Here is a 24,968-nt window from a genome sequence, read left to right as displayed (position 1 = left end):
CTAGTTTGCTGGAACTAGTCACTTTTTTATTATTACAATTCATTCAAACTTTTAATTTTGTAAAATCATTGAATAAAGCTGCTCATTTCAATTAAAACATTTTTGTTCAAGGGTTTAGCCCAGTATTTTAAGAATTGGTGTCCGGAACAGCCCTGTTCCTTTCCTCAGCTGGCCTGCTAGGCTATCAAGCTAATCACTTTGTCATCCAATGTGCCTTCCAGCCTCACATTCCCAGGAAATATGACAGATAGTTGTCTGCCTCACTGCCTGGTGTTTTCCAGTAAGTGCTAGAACCTGATAGCTAGCCCTTCATAATAGCGCTTTTGTGTCTCTTGCATTCAGCCATTATGCCGTGATGTTGATATTCTCTGGTATGAGCAGAAAATTGTCTGTTACTTTGTTTTTTTGAATTGCTTCCATTCATAAGACCAGACAAAGCAGCATGGGAACAGAATCTATATTAATCCGATGACATCAAAGGTACACGGCTTGCTAAGTCAATTTCAAGTGAATTTGATAGGCCTATCTGTTACAGATAGATAAGCCGGTTTCTCCATTTCAACCATGATATGGTCATTTATTCCTTCGCCACACGCATTTTCCTGGAATCAGCAATCGTCAGTGGTCTAAACGTGTCACACTGTGTTCTTCTATGCATCGTCCAAATTACGCAGCACACCATGACAACATTGATGTGATTTTCCACACTGCAAAAGAGCCATTCATTTGAAGTGCTCCCCATGAGTCCATTGTTTAGAGCCGGGGGGCTCTTGTTGTACATATTTGGTTGTCACATACATGTCATATACCACGGTATACAGTATGTCAGAGACTCTTTTCAGTTCCAGAGAGCCAGGCGTGGGGTTTACTGGAAGTGGATGAGCAACGGCGGAGTGAATGAATGAATGAAGCATGAGAGGGAATGCGATGATGAGCAATGGGGAGAATGAGGGAATACGCGATCACTGGAGGGGTGCAGTTATTAAAACAATAGCTCATAAGGTTTCATTTAATAAGATTGATCTCTTGATCTACAGCCTAAGACAGTAGTTAAAGCTGCAAACTGACTGAAGAAGTGCTCAGAGAAAATGAATTCCAGGTTTGTTATCGCAAAGAGACCGGTTGTTGCACACAGCACTGCACTTATTTAATGCAGGTACTGTACACCCTTATCAGGTGTCAATTTGATTTCCACAAAGCAACCTTGTTCAGAGCTACTCGATGAATATTGCAATGAAGTTGTAATATATTTCTCCTTATTTATGGGAACACCATATTCCTATGAAAATAATATTGTTGGCTAAGTGCTGCTCTTTTGAAGACATTTGTTTGGAGAAGTTCGCCCTCTCCAGCTTGGCAACCATATTCAATACGATCATTTAAGACAGGGCTTTTTAAGTTCAGAGAGATCACATTTGGCTCTCTTCTAAGAGGCAGCCACTTACTGGCACTGAGCTCACCATTCTGAGTCTCGCAGCTCAGGCACAGCATGCTGACCACAGGTGTGTGTGTGTGTGTGTGTGTGTGTGTGTGTGTTTGTATGCGTGTGTGCGTCACAGACGAGACAAAGAAAGGAAGGTTATTTGAGGTGATGAGCTGCCCTTGGAGCTAGCCTTCAGAGAACGAGTGTTGTGGACAGAATAGAAAGTTTGCCAGACAAGCTTTTAACAGCATATTAAAATGCCAATTGTCTAATCTACTATCCACTTATACTCTAAATATATAAATAATAAGTCCAAATATTGTCTGTATTATCTTCATTAGTTGCTCCTATGTTCATGAGTAGGGAACGTGGGAATTAAGTTGCTTTTTCTCTAAAGCGAGATGTCAGTGATCGATGGACAAAAGGAAGTTGGTGTCTTCTCTTGGTGTTTGTGAAAGTTATTTAGTTTTTTTGTTTTGTTAGTATATGTTTTTGAAGTATAGCTTTTATATGGCTGTAATGAGGCTGTAGACCGTTATTACATTTAGCTGATAAGAAAATGCCTTTTATACCTCATCATCACTTTGTAATTTAGCCATGGCCTCTTAAGTAACGCAAGCTAAGCCTAACATGGGATAAAATTTGAACATTTGCAAAATATCAGATCTTATTATTAACTCATTCACTGCTAGCCTAAAAAGCCCAGACTGACAGGATTTTGCGATTTTCTTACCTTTCAAGTAGTCACAGAATATTTATCTCCAGTATGATCTATCCCCTAATGGTTGCCAATCACGGAGGGGTTCACTGTGCTTCCGTGAAAGAAAGAAAAAATGTCATTGTGATTCCCGTTCGCTTGTTATACCCAGTTGAAAATGGCATGTTTCGCTCAAAAATACATCGTAAAACACAGCAGCCGAGATTCAGAATATTTCCCTAATATTTTAACCAGGAAGTGAATGGAGCAATAAATCTTTGGATTGCGTTATCTCCTGGTTCTTTGTGAAAAAATATTATTATTATTATTATTTGTGTTTTTTTAAGAGACGTCAAAAAATGTCATTTGTGGTGTGGGCTTACAAAAAACAGCCGTCAAAAGACGTCATTGGTAGGGAATGACTTAATGTTTCAATATATGGCATGTATTTGCATGTTACCAAACTGAGGCTGAAGAAGCTATTCCTTAGAATTCATATATGATAACATTGCCTAATCAAAACGACATGTTGCAATGTATTGTGTAGAAGATGGTGTAATTTCTTTGTAACTGAAACGTCAGCTTGCGTCAACAGCCACATCACATCCCTTCCCCTCAGCACAAAGCATGGAGTCATACACACAAGCCTGACCCCAGTTTGTTCATGCGTATACACAGTACACACGCCCCTAACACACAAAGTAGTGCCACTCACATCACTGGTTTACGGTAATCCAATTCACAAGACCGCCTTCCTTGTTTTTGGGTTGCTGCATCTCAATTCCTTCCTTTGGTGTCCCACACTGTTTGGGCACACCCTGCCAGCGTATCGCACACTCAGATTGATGGGCCCTCCCACAAGCTGATTGGACCCTGCTATCATCATGTGATCTTTATTTTCCTTTTCCTTCTCTGGCTTGTCAGGAGTTTGCTGGAGCTTGTTTTCAGTTAGCTGGGAAAAAAAAGTGTGTGCGACGGAAGAAGGCAAGGATTAGACTATTGAGACGTGTCCCAGTGAACCAGTCAATGCTCATTCCTGTGGCACCAGGCCATCAGTGACTTCCTCTTGGCAGTACCTCAGACACAGCAGGGATCAACTCTCTCTCTCTCTCTCATATATAACGTGCTGTCTTTGTCTCTCTGCCCTGTTTCTCTCTCTTTTGTTACATCTCCTTCTTGTGTCTTAAGTGTGCTTGGGCACATTGGGCAGAGAGGGGGAAGGATATGAGTCTCCAGTCGGAATTGAACTGGGGACATTGCTATTATGTGGACGACGCACAATCCTGTCCACTACCGGTGCCCCCCCCCCCCCCCCCTCCCCTCCCCCCCGAGTCTTAAGTCCGGTTGCCTATGTTGAAGTCACTGATCTAGCAAGTTAACTGAGCCTTTTACATGCTGACAACTAGCCGAGCAGCTCTCCAGAAACGAAGACTTGTTATTCTGTTCTTGTGAGCAGAGACACATGACATGGCATCCTTTTATTTTCCAGAACATGATGTGAAAACACACTGGAAAGTTCCAGAGCCCCCCTCGAAACAGCTTGCTTAGTTGTCCCCCCTGCTCCTGGCCTGGTCTGCCCTGTGTGGGCAGGACATGAAGGACCTTTGAGGAGGTCCCTGGCCCTGGGCAACCCTGTATAAGCACACGTCCTTTGGACTCTGCTGAGCAAACCGTAGGCCAGACCAGATCAGGAGAGATGCTTTGCAGCTTAACCCATTAAGACCGGGAACGCATCTGTGTCATTTGAGATTTCTTTAGCTATTCAAAAATAGCAGATGTTAAAGCTCATAGATGAGCTTGTAGATCTGCTATTTTTGAAAAATATTGAAAATGTGTGCAAATCTTTGAATATACATATTTTTTTACTTTTGTAACTCAGATCTTTGCTTCTGGGGGTCCCTGGAACTAAATATTTCGAGATATTTTTCGGCCTCGGGTCTTAATGGGTTAAGGCCTCACAGCATTAGCTTTGGCCAGACTGTGTGGTGTCAGCTGAAGGCTCGCAGCTGAGGTGTTGCATGGAGTCTTTTCTACTACTGAGAAGGTCTCTTTTGAAATTGTAGTTGTAGTAGTAATCATAATAATGGTGTAGATTGGGGGGCTGTGTAGCTTGACTGTTCTGCAGGCCAAGATAAAGGCAGAGACTGAGAGAACTTTCATGATTTGAAAAGGAATTCAGACTGTGGTTTTGTGGAAAATTGCCTCTTTGACCCGTCCACCTCCACCATTGTGCAAGAGGAGCTATCGCTTTTGCGTCTACGGTGTGTCATGCAGACTTACTGTTGCTATCAAACATAATAGGTGTGCTGTGACATTAGGGTAGTACATGAGGACAGCGCGGCCACCCGCTATCAGCCTTGTAGTTGTAGTCCAACAACAGGGCTCAGAGCTGTACAAAGCTATACAGAGCACAGATGGACATGTCAGGGATGTGGACAATGTCAGCAGCATGGGAGAACATAATCCAGACAGAAAGACAGACACCACTGCTGGCCTTCCAGACCCTGACCCCCCCCCCCCCCCCCCCCCCACACACACACACACACACACACACACACACACACACACACACATACACACATGGCCTCAGTCACGCTCTGGTGACAGTAGGGCTGGGTCACCATCTGACCCTGCCTTTGGAAGGGCCGTTGTAGGGCTTCCTCTGTCAGCTGACTGCAGCTGTGTGTTTTGGTACCTTGTGTGTGTGTGTGTGTGTGTGTGTGCGTGCGTGCATGCGCGCGCTTACACACGTCAGAACTTGACCATACAGTTGCAGTCCCTGGAGCAGTCTGTACAAAACAAGCCTATGCCATTACTGGTCTATATTTATCAGAAATGAATAGATTCCCTGGATGTTTTATTGCCTTTAACACCCCCCCCCCCCCCCCTTCCCCCCCTTTCAGACTAATGAGGAAAAAAAGCTGTGGCTGGAGTTCCGCAACCAAAAGGGTTGATGTCGTTACTGACCCAAAAACTGAGTGATAAAGAGGACACACAGGATTTTTGTTCTCTCAAGTGCTACTCTATATGCAGCATGTTGGCTATTAATCAAGGTTTAGCCTCCCTTTTCCAGCTCCACATATTACTGGTGTGTACGGACGTTATACCACTATTTGCTAATATGCTAACGTCTGGGGGCACCAGGTCCCTTGACAAAGATGGGGCTTTTTAGCCACAAGGAGACTAACCTCAGTGAGGAATGAGTGTTCCGTTAAACAGAGCCTCTTCCTGCTGCAGATTTCTGTGGGAAAGCGAACTTGGGTAAACACACAATGAGAGACTGAGTGGGAGGAGAGAAGAGAGAGAGAGAGAGAGAGAGAAATGGGGGAGGGAAAGAAGGGAAGAGGGATGTCAAAGGATGGAGAACGCATGAGAATAGAGATGCGAAATGTATTGGGTGGGGGGGGGGGGGGGGGGGGGTCATTTGTGTGTGTGTGTATGTGTGTGTGGGTTGAGGTGGGGAAAGTGACTGGTTCCTGGCCTTGGAGAAGCAGCCAAGCCAGTCTGTCTGTAGGAGGGGGAATCCCTGCTGCCATGCCGCCTCACTGCCTGGGCCTGGCCTTGTGTGTGCACAGTCAGCCTCTCCGATGGAGGAAATGAAGAGAGGAGAGGTTATTGAGTTTAACCCATTCAGACTGGGAAGACATTTTAGCTGTAACCATTATTTTTATACTTTGGCTATTCAAAAATAGCAGATCTACGAGCTTGTAGATCTGCAAATTTTGTTTTTAAATCGTGAAAATTTGTGCAAATCTTTGAATGTATATATTTGTAAAGCGAACATTTGTAACTCAAATCTTTGCTCCTGGGGGTCCCTGGAACAAAACATTTTACAAAAGTTCGCTTTGAAAACATATATACCTATTTGAAGATTTTCCCACATTTTCACGTTTTTTTACGAGCTTGTACTGTATATCTATTTGGCTATTTTTGAATAGCCAAAGAAATAAGAAATGACACGGTCGTTCCCGGTCTTAATGGGTTAACAGGATGTAGCCCAGGACTATGTTGCGCATTCCCCAGAACTGCTGTTTGGATAGAATGCAAACTTGTGTGCAGCAGCCATGATTTTTCCTCTTTTATGTTCAGATGCCAAAGAATAAGAACGCTAAATTTGTTCATGCACTTGAATACAAATTTTCAAGCTGAGGAAATGCTCATTGATCCTTTTTTAGAGCAAAACCAGCCCTGCGTGTCTCTATGCCCCCTATTTAAAATGTTATTATTTTTTTTATCATCTTTGATAAACATAAATAACAATTCATATCGGTAGTCTATCCCCCACTCCTCTGCTATCAGCATACCTCCTCCTTAGATGAGATTTGTAATTACAAACAGCCTTTTCCCTGAATGGGATGCTGTGATGATGAAGACGCACACAGGTCTGTGTGGAAGTAATGGTCCGTAAAGCCAAGTAGAAGATAGGCACACTGCACTTCCTTCTATGGCAGTGGCCAAGCTTATCACTGGGACCTGTGTCATAACTGTTATCTTTAGAAGTATTTTCCTTATGTCAGGACAGACCGTTCTCTCTCCTCCCCAAGCGTCTAGTTGGCTGATGATGATGTGCACGGCTAAAGCAGATAAATGCTAGTTTCATGATTTCATAGTTTTTTATTTATTGTTCTAGTTATTTAAAGGGGTATCTCTCCGTGGCCGCAGTTTCACTCTGGGAGAAGTTGGCCACGGTTTGGGCCAAATTCTCCGGTTTGGGCCAAATTCTCCCAGTCAGCTTAGGCATTTCCTGAATTTTCTGACACTGTGTTTCCAAAGACTAATGGCCTTGTGAATACATCAACAATAACAGATGATAGAGCCGAGCTGTTTGCGGGTGGTTTGTGTTTAGAGATGTGTCTCTCTTCTCAGCAGCACTGTATGTATTTCCCAGAACAGACAACCCTGAACGACCTCAGAGTCATCAAGTACCCCTACAGGCCAACATGGAGAGAGATGGACTTCTCACCACATTGTTCACATTTACTCGCCGTTAGACAAGTGCCTTTGTGCCAGTTTAACACACCTTTGGATGTGTGGGGCAGTGTGTGCATGCATTAGTCATTTCTCGACATGTTTTCGATCATTGGCTGTCCTTTAAGCCAATGGGGATGCTTTCCCATACTCTGAACGGGCGGTCTCGTCCTCCCAAGCTATGGTACTAGCTAGACACGCCTCTCGCCTCTAAGGCTACTATACACTCCTGCCGTCGGTTCAAATCGCCGTGACACAGAGTAATATATAGGACAAAATGTAGCATGCTGGTATACATGACTGAGTCATGTCTTGTTTTGGGGTAAAGCACAGTAGGCTTGGTTGAGTGCAAAGGGGAAACATTGAGTTTCAGATGATACCAGGTCATAGCAGGGTCGTTAAAAGGGGCCCTACGTTTGGTGCATGCAATGAAAGGAAGGATAAACTGCCCATGTCAGCAGTAAAAACAGGAGAAACTGAAAAGTGGAAGATGAACATGTGAAAGGCTGCCTTGTTTAAAAACAGGAGGGTGCTCAAATGACAGGAAAACACATTAGCTTATACTCACTCAGTCACACTTCCATCCATTCTAGATTTGTAAAGAAAAAAACAATTTTAGGTTCCCTCTTGGATTTTGTTCCCTGAAAGCAATTTGAAAATACACACGCGCAACATTGTGCTTTTGTCTTATTGTGTGTTAGGGGAGCGTGAGGGAGGCAGGATTAGGAGGCAATGCAGTTCTTCGCTGTGGAAGGACCCCGATTACCATCAAAGCAGTCTGAATTCAGGCCTTATCTCTGCCTAGCAGAACCCGTCTTAGCAGGAGCAGCAGAACTAGCTTAGGGTACAAACGCCACTGCCTCAGTTACGCTCTGTTCCCCATGCCTTTTATTCCACATGTTTAATGAGAAAACCATGAAAACGGGTCCACAGTCTGTGATGCTCCCCCAGACTCTGCTTGAATTTCCATGCCGTTGCTGATAAGCCGTTATGTTTTCTCCAAGAACCATAGTTGTCATTAGCGCAGCAGTACCAAAGCGAAATACTTGGTAATTTGTGTGCGTTTTGTTGCAGACCATGCTGCATTTGGCTGAAAGGCACGCTTTTAACTCGGTCCTTCCATTCTGAGGTGTCACGGTAAAGTCATTATGACTTTAATCCACCACTCGTAGTTCTGCTGTTTAGCAAGATGGATTTGGTGCTGTGCTCTCCCACAGCACAGAACAGTTGACTCTGTTTCTGTGTGCGTGTCTGTGTGAATGCGGGCCTGTGTGCTCTGTGCTTGTGTGGAATGGAGCCTCTGGTTACACAACGTCCCTTTCCCTGGCCCTCTTGTTTCTCATCGCCCCTCAGCCAGAACAGATTCTTAACAGGGAGGAGAGAGAGAGAGAGAGAGAGAGGGGTCAGAGAGAGAAAGGACGAGGAGAACGAAGGAAGGAGGGCATGGAGGAGAAGCAGACAGACCCAAGACAGGAAAGTGGAAACGGAGGACTTACAAAAGAGTGAGAGGTGGATATGAGAGAGGGGGAAAGGTTAGCAGGGACTGTGTTCCATGTCTTTTTCCCACTTTGTCACCACATTACAAAAGGCAGTCACACATTTTTCTGCAGGGCATGCAACTGGGAGAGCCTGCTTTCAGAGCTCATGTCTGGTCCTGCCCTGGCAGAACAAACACACGTTCAGAAAGATACACATACCCTGAATTTCCCTCAGAGAATCAATAAAGGTTTATCTTTCTCTTCATACTAAGGTACATACACACATATAGATGGGTGACAAATTAAATCAAAACCTAAATAAGTTAGTGGAGAAACATACCAGATTCATCTGCTTCCGTACAGGTGGTCTCTGGTCTGCATAGTAACATTTAAGTAATTGACATCCTATTCTGTGGCAAGTATAAAAATGCTGAGCAGGCCCAGTTGACCTCGATTTTGAATCGATATGGCAAGATATCTAATTGACTATGAAAGGTGGTTCAATATTGGGACACGGGTGGCAGGAGCTTCAGTTACAGCAACTGCTCAACTGGATATTGTTTCAATAGGAGCAGTAACTAAAGTCAAAGTGACATCTGCATTTTGATCTATGGGAAAGCCATTAGTAAATAGGGTTGGAAATGCAATGACCGTGAAGCATTAGTGCGATATGGTAAAACAAAAGAGCGACTCTTCCTCAGGTGACTGAGAATGTGAATGCAGGATGTGATCTGACTGTCGGCAATAACAGTCTTGTCAACAACTACTGTACATAGAGAGGGATGTTTATAGTAGAGTTTCGGTGCATAAACCTCTCATTACAAAGACTAATGCACATTTGAGAGTTCACTGGTGTAAGAACCATAGGCACTGGTCTACAGAGATGTGATATGGTCAGATGAGTCATCCTTCACCATATTCTTGACAGGTGGGCAAGTGAATGTGTGGCGTACACAAAGAGATTGCTACAGGCCTGAATGCTTGACCCCTACAGTGATCCCATAAGGTTCGTACACACCGGGAGAGTTTATTTTATTGCGATTCATTCGCGTAAATTTAAACTGCTGTTTGCACACTCTGCACGCTTATAACCGATGATGCAACCTGCAACGTAAATATTTTTTGAAACCAGGTCGTCAAGGTCATGGAGAATAAAACCATCAACCTGTATGAATGAGGCATTCACCAAAATAAATGGTTGATGTCAAATAATCGTGACGCATTTTTGCCTTGTTAATTCGCGCCGCTCCTGGTGTGTAATCAAGGGAAGGGACCTTGCAAATCAATATAAAGTTATGTTTAGTGATCACCTTTGTTCCATGATGAAACAAATTTCTGTCCTTACGGGAGTGGTCTCTTCCAGGACGACAGTTTTGTGTTTGAATAGGAAAATTATGTGAGTCATATGCTATGTGACAGTCACCAAATCTCAACCCAGTCGTACACCTACAGGAGATTTTGAACCGACAAGTTAGACAGCACTCTAGTCTCCACCACCGTCATCAAAACAAACCAAATGATTGAATCTTTTTTTGGAACGGTGTTCCATCCTTCCTGTAGAGTTCCAGAGAGACTTTTACAATCTGTGCCACGGTGCATTGAAGCTGTTCTGGTTGTTTGTGGTGGCTTCTTAACATGTTGTTTTTCCTTTCATTTGTGTGTGTGTGTGTGTACATCTATACTATATGGTGTATGGGAGATATGGGAAATATATATATATACACGGTACAGTATATACTAGATTTGAAGTCTGTGTAAAATCCAATAACGCTGAGCAGAGCACTACGTCACGTGAAGCTTGGCCAATCAAATCCGGATAACACGTTTGTGACATTTGTTGCACCAAGTAACATCACAGCCCGAGCCGGGTGTCACGCTTGTGACCGAATTGTGACCTAGTTCGGCCAATCAAAACGTTGGGATGTCACTTTTGTGACGCCCACAAACGTGACATCCATTTGTGACACCCACATCGCAATATATATACACATCGCACGTGTGTGTGTGTGTGTGTGTGTGTGTGTGTGTGTGTGTGTGTGTGTGTGTGTGTGTGTGTGTGTGTGTGTGTGTGTGTGTGTGTGTGTGTGTGTGTGTGTGTGTGTGTGTGTGTGTGTGTGTGTGTGTACACATGCACGCACATGTGTGTAATTTCAGGCATGGCTGCCTTCCAGTCGCCATCTGACCCTGCCTTTGGAAGGGCCGTTGTAGGGCTTCCTCTGTCAGCTGACTGCAGCTGTGTGTTTTGGTACCGTGTGTGTGTGTGTGTGTGTGTGTGTATGTATGTATGTATGTAATAAGGTGTATACATACACCTTATTATTATTATTTTTGGGTGGTGTAACCGCCCCTATATGTGAGGTTTGGACATCGACATTCGCTGCACTGTGATTGGCCACCATTGTACCCCCCTAACCCTGCACCGTGATTGGCCACCATTGTACACCCCTAACCCCTACACATTCAATGCAAATCTATACTTTTCTTTAAGTGAGCTTCCATCACTGTGATGACCGCTAGCTGTAATATGATTGGCTGACTTTATTGGCTGACTCTATTCAGGACTGTGATTGGCTAGTGAAACACATGACACATGTGCATAGCCCTATAAATAGGACTATGCACTTAAAAAAACACATTTATGTTTTTTTGAGTTAGGGGTGTACAATGGTTGGTCCACAATAGGTGACACCCTTAGCCCAGTACTGTGATTAGCTAGCAAGACGCATGATGAAATTAATAACTATAAATAGCACCACACACTTCAGAAATATTACTTTTCTTTAAGTGAACTTCCATCACTGTGATGACCACTGTGACCACACCGCCCACTTCACACTGGGTGTGATTTTTGGGGCGGTGCAACCGCCCCTATATGTGAGGTTTTGACATCGACATTCGCTGCACTGTGATTGGCCACCATTGTACCCCCCCCACCCATTGTACCCCCCCACCCCTGCGCTGTAATTGGCCACCATTGTACCCCCCTAACCCTGCACCGTGATTGGCCACCATTGTACACTGGTTGACTCTATTCAGGACTGTGATTGGCTAGTGAAACACATGACACATGTGCATAGTCCTATAAATAGGACTATGCACTTAAAAAAAAACACATTCATGTTTTTTTTTAAGTGAATCACTTTTTTTAACTTCCATCACTGTGATGACTACTGTGACCACACCGCCCACTTCACACTGGGTGTGATTTTTTTATATATATGTGTGTGTGTATATATGTATGTATGTGTGTGTATATATATATATATATATATATATATATATGTGTGTATATATATATATGTGTATATGTGTATATGTGTGTATGTGTATGTGTATGTATATATATATATATATATATATATATATATATATATATATATGTATATGTATATATATATATATGTGTGTATGTGTGTGTGTGTGTGTGTGTGTGTGTGTGTGTGTGTGTGTGTGTGTGTGTGTGTGTGTGTGTGTGTGTGTGTGTATAAAAAAAATATATATATATATATATATGTGTGTGTGTGTATAAATATATATATGTGTATAAATAATAATAATAAGGTGTATGTATACTGTGTGCCGTTGGTCGGATCGTATTGCCACTGCACCCGAGTCCTATGGGGCACACACGCCAAGTTTGAGGTTGTTCGATCAGACTGCGCCTGAGTTATTCCTGGGACACACAGAGATTCTGTGAATTAATAGATTGAAAAAATATATATATGCATATAGATTATAGATACATTATATATGATATATCCTGTGCATATAGTATATATGCAGCATAATCAGAGTTTACAGCAAACACTGATTAGCTAAGTGCTTTGCCCTTGAAAAAGCACTGCTGCAGCTTCAGTCCACCCCACACACACACTTGGGTGAGTGGGTTTCTTTGTTTTCTCTAGTCAGTGAGCAAAGCGCTGCGCATGTGTGTCCCCAAGCACAAATAGTCCTAGCTGTCTGTCTATGTGCCTGCTCCTTCATTTCCCAATTTCACAATGTAGACATGCGTATGGTCTCACTTCAGACTACTACTACTACTACTACTACTACTACATGTAGTTATTCTGTGAAGCATTTCAGTGGAACTTTCCAGCAGGTCACTCACAGACGCCAGCGTAATTTTGCTTCAAAACATGAATCACTTAATAACATCTGGTTTGTTGAATCAGCAGCATCATAATTCAGATCTCATCTGACTTCAACTGTATTCATCCTTTGGTCAGACAGCGTCTCTTGTACCTTTCAGTTTCAGATCAGAGCACCAGTCTGTGTTCTTTCATTTCAGTATTTCATTGATATTTTTGTTTTGTTTGTTATTCTTTCCTATAGAAATTTAAGTTCGACATTTTAAATAAGCTCATATGGTCACAACCTTGGGATGCCACTGTCTTGTGGTTAGAGTATTCTGTTCAATCCCTGGCCGAGTCATACCAAAGACTGTAATAATGGTACCCAATGCCTCTCTGCTTGAAGGCTTTAGTTGGGGATAGGGGGTAGTAGGTGAACTTGTACATCAAGCTACCTCATGATACGAAAACAGACATAGGCTGCTGGGCCACATGGCGCTAGAACCGTTGGTTCCCAAGGCTATTTACTTTACTACCATTAGGTCAAAACAAAGTGTTGCCTACTGAAAACATTTGTTTTGTAATAAAAAGTTGACTAAAATGCTTGTGGTGTATTTGCCTTTCTTTAGCCAGTACGCCCCTGGTATTCATTAATGCTGATTCACGGTCCCCCACCCGGTTCAGCTGCAATCGGGGGGTGTGGGAACCAACACACATGGCCTAAGGAGCACACAAACAAACTGAAGTATACATGCACATCCCACACAGAAAGATACCCCCTCCCAAAAACAACTTTGTCTTTCGTCACCATGTTCTCCCTCTCTCTCAGCACCCCCCCGCCTACTCGTCACCACCTCTCTCTCTCCCTACATCCATGTTTATAAGTCTCAGGGGAAACATGGCTGCCTGTGGGAGGCTAGTTAAAGAACATGGCATGCAAATGGGATGGAGAGGATATGAATGGAGGCGCGACTGGAAGGCAGCCATGCCTGAAATTACACACATGTGCGTGCATGTGTACACACACACACACACACACACACACACACACACACACACACACACACACACACACACACACACACACACACACACACACACACACACAGTACTGCACATTCTCTCTTCATGCCCTCTTCACCCTGTCTTTTTATGTGTTCTCACACTCTGTGTGATTAGTAGATGTTGTTTTTTCTCGGCTGCTTTCGCCTTTACCCAGTGAGGGTGCAGTGTTGTCTCAGGACCTAGAGGTCTGTGTGTCATCTTGAGTTTGTGACATTCAGCAGCAGCAGCCTACCACCCACCCTTTTATTCATCCGTTTCCTTCATCCTCTTACTGTTCATGATAGCATAATACAGGCTAGCTCTATACCTCCCGCTGACGGAATATGTTCTGCTCCTATTCCATATTTTTCTTTGCAAGTGGTTAAGGGTACTATTTGGAAAGAACTTCACCCACGTCGCTTTTGCACGTGGAAAATCAAGCGTCAGAACTGTGCGAGCTAAACGGTGACTCACTGTGCTTGTTGCAGAATCCACAGTCACTCCACCAAAACAGAGAAAATTGACACATCCTTTCCCCCACCCCTCTCTCTCCCTCTCTTTGTGCCTCTCGCCAACAGGACCTGTCCTGCATCGATGACCTCTCCAACAACTCTCTGTTCTCGTCTCCGGCCGACTCCCTGTCGGAGTACGCGGATGCCCAGGCCTTCATCAGCACAGACAGCCTGGCCACGGTGCCCACCCTCTGGGACGTAAACACTAGTACCACCAGCACACCAGCACAGAGCCAGCTAGAGGTTAGAAGAGCACACATGCACTCACTCACTCACTCTCTCTCTCTCACTCACACACACACAAACACACCCACCGATATTGTATTTATTATCTTGTCTTTGTTGTTTTGTGATTGTTGTACCAAGCCGCAAAACCAATTGTAAATTGGGACAAATGAAGGGAACTCTTAACACACGCCCGCACATAGACGCACACAAGCAACTTAATTCATCAAGGGGGCTCTGATAGCCGAGTGGTTAAGGCGTGTACCACATATGCTGCGGGGCCTGACAGCAAGTCTCCAGTTCGATTCCCGGGCCGGGAGTATTTTTTGACTATCAATAAGCCTCCCCCCTCTCACCCAAAAGTACATCATTAGGTGCTATGTTATACAACAGAGACTTATTTCTATGCACATTTGGAAACGGCCCACCAGACCTAAGTGAGCTTCAAACCACAATAGAAATAATTCCTGGACTTGATTGCGTTTTATCCTCGATTGTTTTCAACCAATGTGTTTGTTGTATGATTCATGGATTGTAGTGCAATCCAAATACACTAAACTGAACTAAAGCCAAGGTTGAAATGTATGGTTCGGCTGTACAAACATTTACTCGGTTGTGGCACTCGGCCAGATGTTTTGTGACGAGATGTGACCTGGTGTGACTCTCTGCGTGTATTCTTGTGTACCACAACTATCTCTGAAAGCCAGTGAATTCATGCAAGAGTGTGTATGTATGAACTGAAGTTTATTCAAAACGGGTGTGAGGTCATACATTTTATATCAGCTTTGGTTTAGGTAAAAAGAAAAAATCTCCCTTTTTTCAAAGGCATGCATAGATGGTGACTGGCACTGGCTGCAAAGCTAGTTGCTTAAGAAATGCATCCTCATTCGCAGCTGTCATTCTCTTTGTAAAGCCCTGCCTTCTGTGCCATCAATTGCTGTGTTATTATGGTTTGCCCAAGCCTGCATTCTCCCCATATGACTCAAAGAGGGCACATTTTCTTCCGCTTCCTTTTGAAAGCCTTTTAATATTTTCCTCTTCATTCTGTGATCATTTCATCCATTACGTTGCCAAGACACATGCTAGCTTTATCTGCCCTTTGTTGTTTCTGGCTTTTCACCACCAGATGACAAATTGCATTTTGTTTGAGTGCTGCTCAATCAGATATCCACATGCACTGGCACACTTGTGTGCATACATTATGCACAGGAGTACATGTCTCTCTCACACACACACACACACACACACACACACACACACACACACACACACACACACACACACACACACACACACACACACACACACACACACACACGCCAACCAAACACAATCATAATTCATGGTGTCACCCCACCCACCCACCCACGCATTTGTTTTCTGTTTTTTTCAGTTTGCATTTCTTTGTATGTTTTTGTTTGTTTGCAGCTAAATGGCGGCAGCAGGTTTCAGGGTTTGGCGAGTTTGGAGGATATATCTGCCATTATCAGCACCCCACCTCTAGCAGGATTCCAGGTAGCCACACTAACCTCCTCAGTGCGAGGCAGGAAGGGAACCGAGCTCCCAAATGTAACATGAGCCTAATCATTTGCAATCCTCCACTAAATATACTTGGCTGTACACAGGGGAAATAGGTTGTGTTTAACATCTCTGATTTATCATAAGTGGCAACTGGCCATAGTTTCTAGAGGCTTAGATGTGTTCCACATCCAATCATACATTGACCATGAAATGGTTAATAAGATGCCTTGTCACTGATATGTGTATTCCTGTTGGACACCCTGGAGGAGTGAAATCCTGTCTCCTAATTACCGCTGATGCTAATGATGCTTCTATCTGCAATTAACACCTTATTTTCAGAATCATTATCTGTCTGCTTTGGTTTGGTACATCATTTGACTATTCTTGCGGGGGGAAATAAATCTTTCTGGACATAAGCTGCTGCCATAGATCTGCTTTTCCCGGCTTCACTTAACTCATCCACCTCTGACTCCCGGTTCCAGTCTCTCTCCTACTTATCTCCATGCTACACACCTGAGCTATGCCGCCAAACGCCTGGTAATGAGGTGAATTATATTTACCCACACATCTTTGCTGTTGCCAGGCTCAGAGAACACAGTCGCCGCCCGAGGAGGAAGAAGATGCAGATGAAGAGGAGACAGAGGAGCTGGGTCATGTAGAAACATATGCTGACTACAAACCTTCCAAATGTAAGCCACTCGACCCTTTACCTCTACAGGGAAACACGCCATCCATAGACCTACATTTTATCTTCTGTATACTGACATTTTACAGTGTGGCTAATAGGCCAAACCATCTAGAGCAGGGGTCTTCAACGTTTTTCAGGCCAAGGACCCCTTAGCTGAGAGAGGGATGAAGCGGGAACCCCCACTACATCGTTTACATTGTGTTGCAGATTAAAACTTTTCATAGATTTCATAGATGGCTTCATTGACTATCATCAGTGTTGTGTAAATTCATGTTTTTTGTTCATTTCAGACATTTAACCACTTAAACCTTCAATACTTAGTACTTGATTCGCTCCTTTTCCCCGCCTACACCAAACCTCTTTACCGAAAATAGCCGATCTACAAGCTCACAACGCCTCGCAGCTTGTAGATCTGCTATTTTTGGCTAATGTTCCCCTCAGAATAGGGATGCTAGGGTTCAAGTGGTTAATGTAAAAAAAAAAACATCCTATCACACAAAGATTTGGCGCACCCCCTATAGTAGCTCGGAGGACGTCCTAGGGGTCCCGGACTCCCTGTTGAAGACGGTCTGTATTTGTGTTTAATGCTGGATTAAACAGGATGTAAATCTGTCACCTCAAAACTAGATGAATAACAAGTCGTGCTGCTATGTGCTGCCAACTTTGGCAATGATAGCCTAAAACGTCTGGTGAAGTAAAAGTGAAAGTAATGTTGGCGTGTGTGTACTGTACAATAGTTTAATATCTATGCAATGCATGTAAAAAAGACAAAGCATTTTCAGCAAATCTCTTAGCCAACATTGTTCTTTTGAAGCACTTTTGTTATTGGTGATTGAAGTGTTTAAAGATAGATATTTCTGTTTGGCCAAATGAGACCGTCGCCACAATAGGATTTGCCCACAAGTACCTAGCTTGTAGTGATGCACGGGTCGGGTTTTTTCATGACCCGCCCCGCCCAGCCCCGCCACGGAACCCAACCCGCCTCAACCCGCCCCGCGAACCCATATATAAATCTATGGCTCAACCTGCCCCGCGACCCGCGGTAAAAAAAATAATCATGAAGGAAAATAATCTTTAAGTATACACCCCAAGTGTATTCAAACTGTTTTATTGATATTATTCTTATTCTTATTAGGAATAAAGACTAAACAAGAGCATGTGATTTAAAAAAAAAATTGCGTGTGAGAGCGGCTGACCCGCTCACCCGCAGCCCGCATAATTGCCTCTGAAATTCTGACTCGACCCACCCGCGCCGCGGGTTGACCCGCGGGTTACGGGTCAACCCGCGCATCACTACTAGCTTGTATAGTGCGGCGTCACCACTGATTTGTGCCGCCTCATTCAAAATCTGCACATAGTAACCTACTATCAATAGCTCAAGATTGTACACGGTCATGCTGCTATTAAACTCTGGGCCCCATCTTTGCCGGCGCCTTATGCCTAATCTTATTATGTTTGTTTTATTATTTTGAAAAACATTTTAAAATTTCAAAATAACAAAATGTCTAATAAGATTAGGCATAAGGGATAAGGTGCCACGCAAGATAGGGCCCTCTGTCATGTTTTTTGAGAACTCTCTTGGTGTCATTAATCAGAAGTTTTGAAAGGGCACAGCCGTCCTATCCAAAATATATTTAAATGCATTTATTAAAGAATATTGCGCCCCTTTTTCCTTTTTAACAGCCACCATAGGAATCTCCCATCCAGACATAGTGGTAGAGACCAACACCCTGTCCAGTGTCCCTCCACCGGACATCACCTACACTCTCTCCATCCCAGAGAACATCATCAACGGTGGCCTGCTATCAGCATTGCAGCTTGAAGCCATCATCTATGCCTGCCAGGTACACTGTCAAATTAAATCCTGTGTGTTAGTTAATTAAACTCTGAGTGTACAAAAGAAATTAGCACTTGAGTTAACTGTATTCATAATCCATCTATGTGCACTCATACCTATGGTAACACTGTGTGTGTGTGTGTGTGTGTGTGTGTGTGTTCTTAGCAACACGAGGTGATCCTCCAGAATAACCAGAGAGCAGGCTTCCTAATCGGAGATGGGGCGGGAGTGGGGAAGGGACGCACCGTGGCCGGAATAATCCTGGAAAACTACCTGAAGGGAAGGAAGAAGGCATTATGGTAAGACTGTCATCATTACAGCCAGTAAATCGAAAACTGTGACTCATCTTCCTCAGGCCAGGTGGACATTAATACAGGTTAAAACTTTAAACTTTTCTGGATTGCAGCCAGAATTTATTTGAATGAATACAACTTTATTTTAACCAATCTGTATGGTAGAGCATGTTAATACAATATAACTAGCTCATCTTGTAGTGGATGGAAGTGGACTCCCTACTACTGGTTGCTAAGTAGTACTACCTGAAGCTCACAATCGCAATATATCCCAGGCCAAGCAGGGATTGCCTCTGGATGAGCAGTAGAAATGTGGTCTCATACAATTGAATCACACAACAGCTGTGCATACATTGGTTACTTATATGCTTTAGTTAAAAACAGGATGTGTGCAATAACTTTTTTAACCGTTTTAAAGTGACCAATGATTCGGTTGCAACTTGCAACCAGTTGCAAGAAATTGCAGCGGTCTGAATTGACCCGTTGCAGGTCAGCGCAATTTTGGGATAATGTTGCAAGTGGTTGCAGCCAGTTACATTGCGAAATATTGGTGTGGGCTGGGTTTAAAGCTACACGGTTAACCTGATGCCTGTGTGATTGATTGATTTAATTGTAACGAAAGGAACATGTCTCTCATTGTGTTTGTCAGGATATAGTGTGCATGTTCGAGCTGGTTTGTACCAAGAGGTTAGTTGTGGTTTAATGAGAGTGATTCTGTTTCCCACCTTCAGGTTCAGCATATCCAATGACCTGAAATTTGACGCAGAGAGAGATCTCAAAGACATAGACGCACCCAATATTCCCGTGCACGCCTTAAACAAGGTGAGTCCGAAGGGAACACATCACATGTGGAAATTAAGTTTCATTTTGGCAGCGGTTTGTCTACAACCTGATATTTCATTGCTTGATGGTGGCATGTGCCAAAAGTTCTACAAATTAGCTTTTAGATCGTCTATTTCTGGCATGCAACACCGTCCTACAACTTTGTATAAATAATTTTCAGTGTTTTCTTTTGGAACAGACTATTTGTCGCTTCTGTGGTTCTGTATAGTTCTATACACTAAAAAAACAAATTAACTGTCAATGCTTCCCCCTGTCTTTCCACCTAATATGTGTTTGCGTGGTGGTTCCGTTTCCTCTTTGTAGATTAAGTATGGAGACACAGCTACCTCAGAAGGAGTCCTGTTTGCAACCTACTCTGCGCTGATTGGAGAGAGCCAGGCAGGAGGACAGCACCGGACCAGAATCAAACAGATCCTGGACTGGTGCAAGGCGGATTTTGATGGAGTTGTATCCTTTTGATTCGAACTGCCTCACAGTCCCGTGCAGGATGTGCACAGTAAAATCCACAGTGATAATTTATCTCCATTTGGTTAGATTTGTAAATGAGTTACAAATGGATGAAATCATCATCATGTCAAATCGTACCTCAGATTGGTAGGGGGATGAAAACCCCCAATTCTGCCGTCTTTGTTTCAGTCACAGAAACATAGCCACGCATAACAAACATGCACCAAACAAATCCCTGATTAAGCCTTTTCTCCCAATCACGGTAAACAACCCAACCCTTATATTCTGCATTGTACCAAATTAGAGACTCCAGCTCAATTGGATAACATGATAGACGTTGTACCATGCGTGCTCTGTTTGCCCTTGACCCTATTCCTCCTGCAGATTGTTTTTGATGAATGCCACAAAGCCAAGAATGCCACGTCCACTAAGATGGGCAAGGCTGTGCTGGACCTGCAGAACAAACTGCCACGGGCCAGAGTGGTCTATGCCAGTGCCACAGGTAGGCGCACACACACACACACACACACACACACACACACACACACACACACACACACACACACACACACACACACAGGAAGGACATGAACAATACATCACTCTCTTGAATTCCCCTCCTTAAACGCCCTATGCACTTCTCCCTGTCCGTTCCAGGTGCCTCTGAGCCAAAGAACATGATCTATATGAGCCGCCTGGGGATCTGGGGAGAGGGCACTCCCTTCAAAACTTTTGATGACTTCCTGCACGCCATCGAGAAGAGGTGCGTAGAGACTCCCGTTGTAAACCATCACTGGAAAGTCTTCCCTCAGCTATTTCTACTAGTAGATGCATATCCGGACACTGCTGTGTTTTACAGCGATGTTCCTTGCGATCCGCCTGTGGCTAAAGCTGGTTGACCCCTTGATTGAATGATGTTGAATAATTTATTTACCATCTCCATACAGAGGTGTCGGTGCTATGGAGATTGTTGCCATGGATATGAAAGTGAGTGGGATGTACATCGCCAGGCAGCTGAGCTTCTCAGGGGTGTCGTTCCGTATCGAGGAGATCGGCCTGGACAATGACTTTAAACTGGTCTACAACAAAGCTGCCAAACTGGTGAGCCTCGTCTGTCAAATATAAGGTTTAGCTATCTGGTGGTGTGTGTGTGTGATTGAGTGAGTGGCAGAACATATTTGCACTGTAACTTTTTAGGTGCATTAGGTGATATTTTTAAAATAGGTGTTTAAATAGCTCTATATTCTGATTGTAATCATTGCTATTGTGTGTTTGTTCAGTAACAGGGGTCTCTTCAGCTCTTTAGTAAATAGAAAATGCATTTTAGGCTGGCGTACTGATTTGATCAAATGGAGAGGGTTAAACGAATCAGGTTAAACAAGTGTAATTGGAGTTGATGATACAAAGACGTGAGCAGACAAAATCTTGATCTGGAACACTATAACATAGAAGCTGATAAATGGGTACTCTCTCCTGCTGAAATTGGCAACCCACTTAAAAAAATATTTTTTGTTTATTAAAGAGCTGGAGAGATGAGGAGACCCCTGTTACTGACTCATCATCAAATAGAATATAGAGCTTTAACTATAACCAAAAATATCACTTACGCTACCTTTAAAGCTGCTCGATTTGCCTGTAATGTTGTAGTATATTGCAATTATAGTTTAAAACAAGTCTTGCTCTTTTAGTTTTATACATCAGCAGTTATGCAACATTGCTTTATGTGTTCATTGATGCCAAGACATTGCTATAGAAATCACAAAGTACAATAAGATACACTTCCTTCTGCACACGGTTTAGGGTGAAAAAAGAGCGTGCCAAGTACAGTTGGTCCGATGGTTTAAGTGGTTAACCCTTTAAGACCGGGAACGTGTCTGTGTAGTTTTAGATTTCTTTGGCTATTGAAAAATAGCAGATATTCAAGCTCATAGCGCGGCATAGCGCGCCCCATGAGCTTGTAGATCTGCTGGGTTTTTTTATTTGTGAAAATGTGCAATGTGCAAATCTTTGAATATATATATATATATTTTTTTTAAAGCGAACATGTGTAACTCAAATCTTTGCTTCTGGGGGGTCCCTGGAACTAAATATTTTGAGAAGGGGGGGGGGGGGGGGTCCGCTGCCAAATACATTTTTTTAACATACATTTTGGGCATCCTTGACATGAGAATGTTTGAGCACCACTGATATTTAGCAACATACGTTTTTCAGAAACCTGTTGGGATTTAGAAGATATTTTGTAGATGGGTTCCCGGATTGAATGGGTTAATAATCACAATATCTTTAAAAAAAAAAAAAGATTAATGAGGGTACCCGACTGTCTAACCCTCCTTCCTCTGTGTCACTTATCTCCAGTGGGCGGAGGCTCTGCAGGTGTTCATGCGTGCTGCAGATGAGCTGGGTCTGGTGAGCAGGAAGTCCCTGTGGGGACAGTTCTGGTCGTCCCACCAACGCTTCTTCAAATACCTCTGCATCGCAGCCAAGGTCCGCTGTCTGGTGGAACTGGCCCAGAAAGATCTGGCGGCTGGGAAGGTCAGCACAACACTCTCAACTAATCCATTGCAGTTCACACTAGAGGACTAAAAATGGCTTGATTTGGATCCAAGTAGGACTTGGTTTGTGGAGCAGAAACATTGTATCAGTTGAAAGGCATTTTCGGAGCAGACCATTATGGGTTATACGTACTTTTCTGTTTTAAAATGGAGCACAGCAGAGTTTTAGAGGTATCACCTTGATTAATTCTTAATACATTGTCCTAGTACATTTCTAACTGCGAGAGTTGGCGGAGCATAAAAGTTGCACCACAAAACCTAGAAAGCTCAAAGCCCTTGGCACGTTGTCATAACGACGGATAGTGAAAATAGCTCACACAACGCATCACAACACATTGTAGATCTGCTTTTTATGTAAATCTGCTATTTTCACTATTGTCAAAAATGTGGCACATTTGCCAGGGATGCTAGAGTTAATGATGGTTAAATATCTACCTTTTGAGGCTATAATAGTCAGCTGAGGGTAATGGTTTGATTGACCCAGATAATACTTATTTCTGGTGCCACTGCAGACTTGTTTGGATGTTCTGTTTAACTGTTCTGTTCTGTTCTGTACCCTCATCTCCTGCTCAGTGCATTGTCATTGGACTGCAGTCCACAGGGGAGGCCCGCACCAGAGAAGTCCTAGATGAGAATGACGGCCATCTCGACAGATTTGTTTCAGCTGCAGAGTGAGTGGAATTGTGTGTGTGTGTGTGTTAGAACGATCAAGTTAGTTTATTACTAATACTGAACTACAAACACTAGGTAGGATTATTGCTGAGAATATTAAGTGAAAAGTTGCTGTGCTGGTTGCACATAATCAGTACAGAATACAAAAAATGGTCTAAAGACAATTGAAGCTCCTTAGCAGTTTGCTTCACAGATCATATAATATAATATTTTCTGCTTCACGTAACGATATTGAACTCTCATTAGACAGACGACGGGCGGGACAATTACTGATGTCTGATATGTAGAATATTAGCTGATGGGGGTAAGAAGCAGATTGATTAGAGCAGCCTGTCTACATCTATGTGCATAGCTATGGTGTGCATCACGTTGCAGGATCACAACTTGTATCTGGAATATGCATTGTTTTCTTCCCTCCTGACGTTTCTGAGAGTGAGGATTATTTATTCACTTGTTACTTGGAGCTTTGGCTGTCTGTGGTTGTCACACATTCCATTTTGATACCTTCAGCAGACAGACAAATGTTCTGCCAAGCCCAGACAGAACCCGTTTTTTTTGTTTTAATGCAGAATGTATCTTTTCCCCCTTGAGCTTTCCTTCTCGTCTTCCTTACCTCTCTCCTTCCATCTAGACATCTTCAGATAAGATTTCAATCAGTGCCATTCATCCGTAACCCCAAGAGGTTGTCTGTCTTTATTTATAAGCATTTGTTTAATAGTTGCTTGAAAGAAGTTAATGGGGGGAGAAAGGGTTTACATAAAGAATTGAAGCTTCATCTATCGGACTTGCTTTTGCGCTCAAACATACCTTAATGTCTGGGTCACCCAGGTGGAAGACAAAATGTCAATGTGTCTAGGAGGTATTTAGCTGTCATATGTTGAGACATGACAGCTGTAACGAGGCCCATCAATGCTGCGACCGCTGGCTGTCAGGAACATAGCCCTGTCAAGGTAATGACTAACCCCCCCCCCCCCCCCCCCTCTCCCTGTCTACCTCTCTTATCCTTTTTCAACTAAAGGGGTGTTTTCCAGTCCCTGGTCATGAAACATTTTCCCTCAGAGAAACAGAGGAGAGAGAAGGGCCCAGGAAATAAAAGAAAACGTAAGTCAATTTCAATTCAAAGGAGCTTTATTGGTATGAGAAAACATACGTTTACATTACACTACAAGTGTCAAAATATGATAAAAACAGCTAAAAATGAGGAAAGTATAGAGGAGGGCGTACAGCATTGTCGGTTGTCAGTATGTACGTACGTTGTATGTGGCCAGTGTGACGTAATCTGACATCACGCCAGTGTGACGTAATCTGACATCACGATGAGACGGTATATGACATCACATCCTACCTATAAATTCTAGGATGCCGTCAGATCGCACCAGTTCGACGGCTTCCATAGTGGGTTTTGGTCATTGGAGAGGTGATGCACGTCACCTCTTTCTGAAGTGGGTACTTTCAAAGCCTGCCGTGGATTTAGGAGAGCACAAAACTCTCTCTCACACTGTGAGGTGCCTGTAAGGTGGCACTGCAAAGTGAACGACGCGTCACGAACTTCTAGTTACACTACAAGTGTCAAAATATGATAAAAACAGCTAAAAATGAGGAAAGTATAGAGGAGGGCGTACAGCATTGTGTACCGGTAAACAGAGTCACATTGCATCGTTATACATTTTATATGTACAGGGTGTAAAGCTTTTTGAG

At 43.3% G+C, this 24,968-nt stretch overlaps 1 protein-coding gene across 4 annotated transcripts in view; it reads left to right on the top strand.

The window, feature by feature from the left end:
- Window positions 1–24,968, top strand: part of sbno2b (strawberry notch homolog 2b) — an 82,006-nt gene that overhangs the window by 38,121 nt on the left and 18,917 nt on the right. For 3 of the 4 annotated variants that reach the window (XM_084067707.1, XM_084067708.1, XM_084067710.1), the window contains 13 exons: window positions 14,259–14,435; window positions 15,846–15,932; window positions 16,522–16,627; window positions 18,310–18,470; window positions 18,629–18,762; window positions 19,488–19,578; window positions 19,903–20,046; window positions 20,431–20,548; window positions 20,704–20,809; window positions 20,994–21,147; window positions 22,402–22,578; window positions 23,172–23,269; window positions 24,289–24,371. In XM_084067707.1, the coding sequence (XP_083923833.1) occupies window positions 14,259–14,435; window positions 15,846–15,932; window positions 16,522–16,627; window positions 18,310–18,470; window positions 18,629–18,762; window positions 19,488–19,578; window positions 19,903–20,046; window positions 20,431–20,548; window positions 20,704–20,809; window positions 20,994–21,147; window positions 22,402–22,578; window positions 23,172–23,269; window positions 24,289–24,371 (1,636 nt within the window). The remainder of the gene's footprint in view (window positions 1–14,258; window positions 14,436–15,845; window positions 15,933–16,521; window positions 16,628–18,309; window positions 18,471–18,628; window positions 18,763–19,487; window positions 19,579–19,902; window positions 20,047–20,430; window positions 20,549–20,703; window positions 20,810–20,993; window positions 21,148–22,401; window positions 22,579–23,171; window positions 23,270–24,288; window positions 24,372–24,968) is intronic. The other variant, XM_084067709.1, reaches the window with a different exon arrangement.

Source organism: Gymnoscopelus microlampas (assembly GCF_963454915.1).
Source record: "Gymnoscopelus microlampas genome assembly, chromosome: 9".
Taxonomy (NCBI): domain Eukaryota; kingdom Metazoa; phylum Chordata; class Actinopteri; order Myctophiformes; family Myctophidae; genus Gymnoscopelus; species Gymnoscopelus microlampas.
Note: the sequence above shows the minus strand (reverse complement) of the source record. Positions and strands in the feature narration are given on the sequence as shown.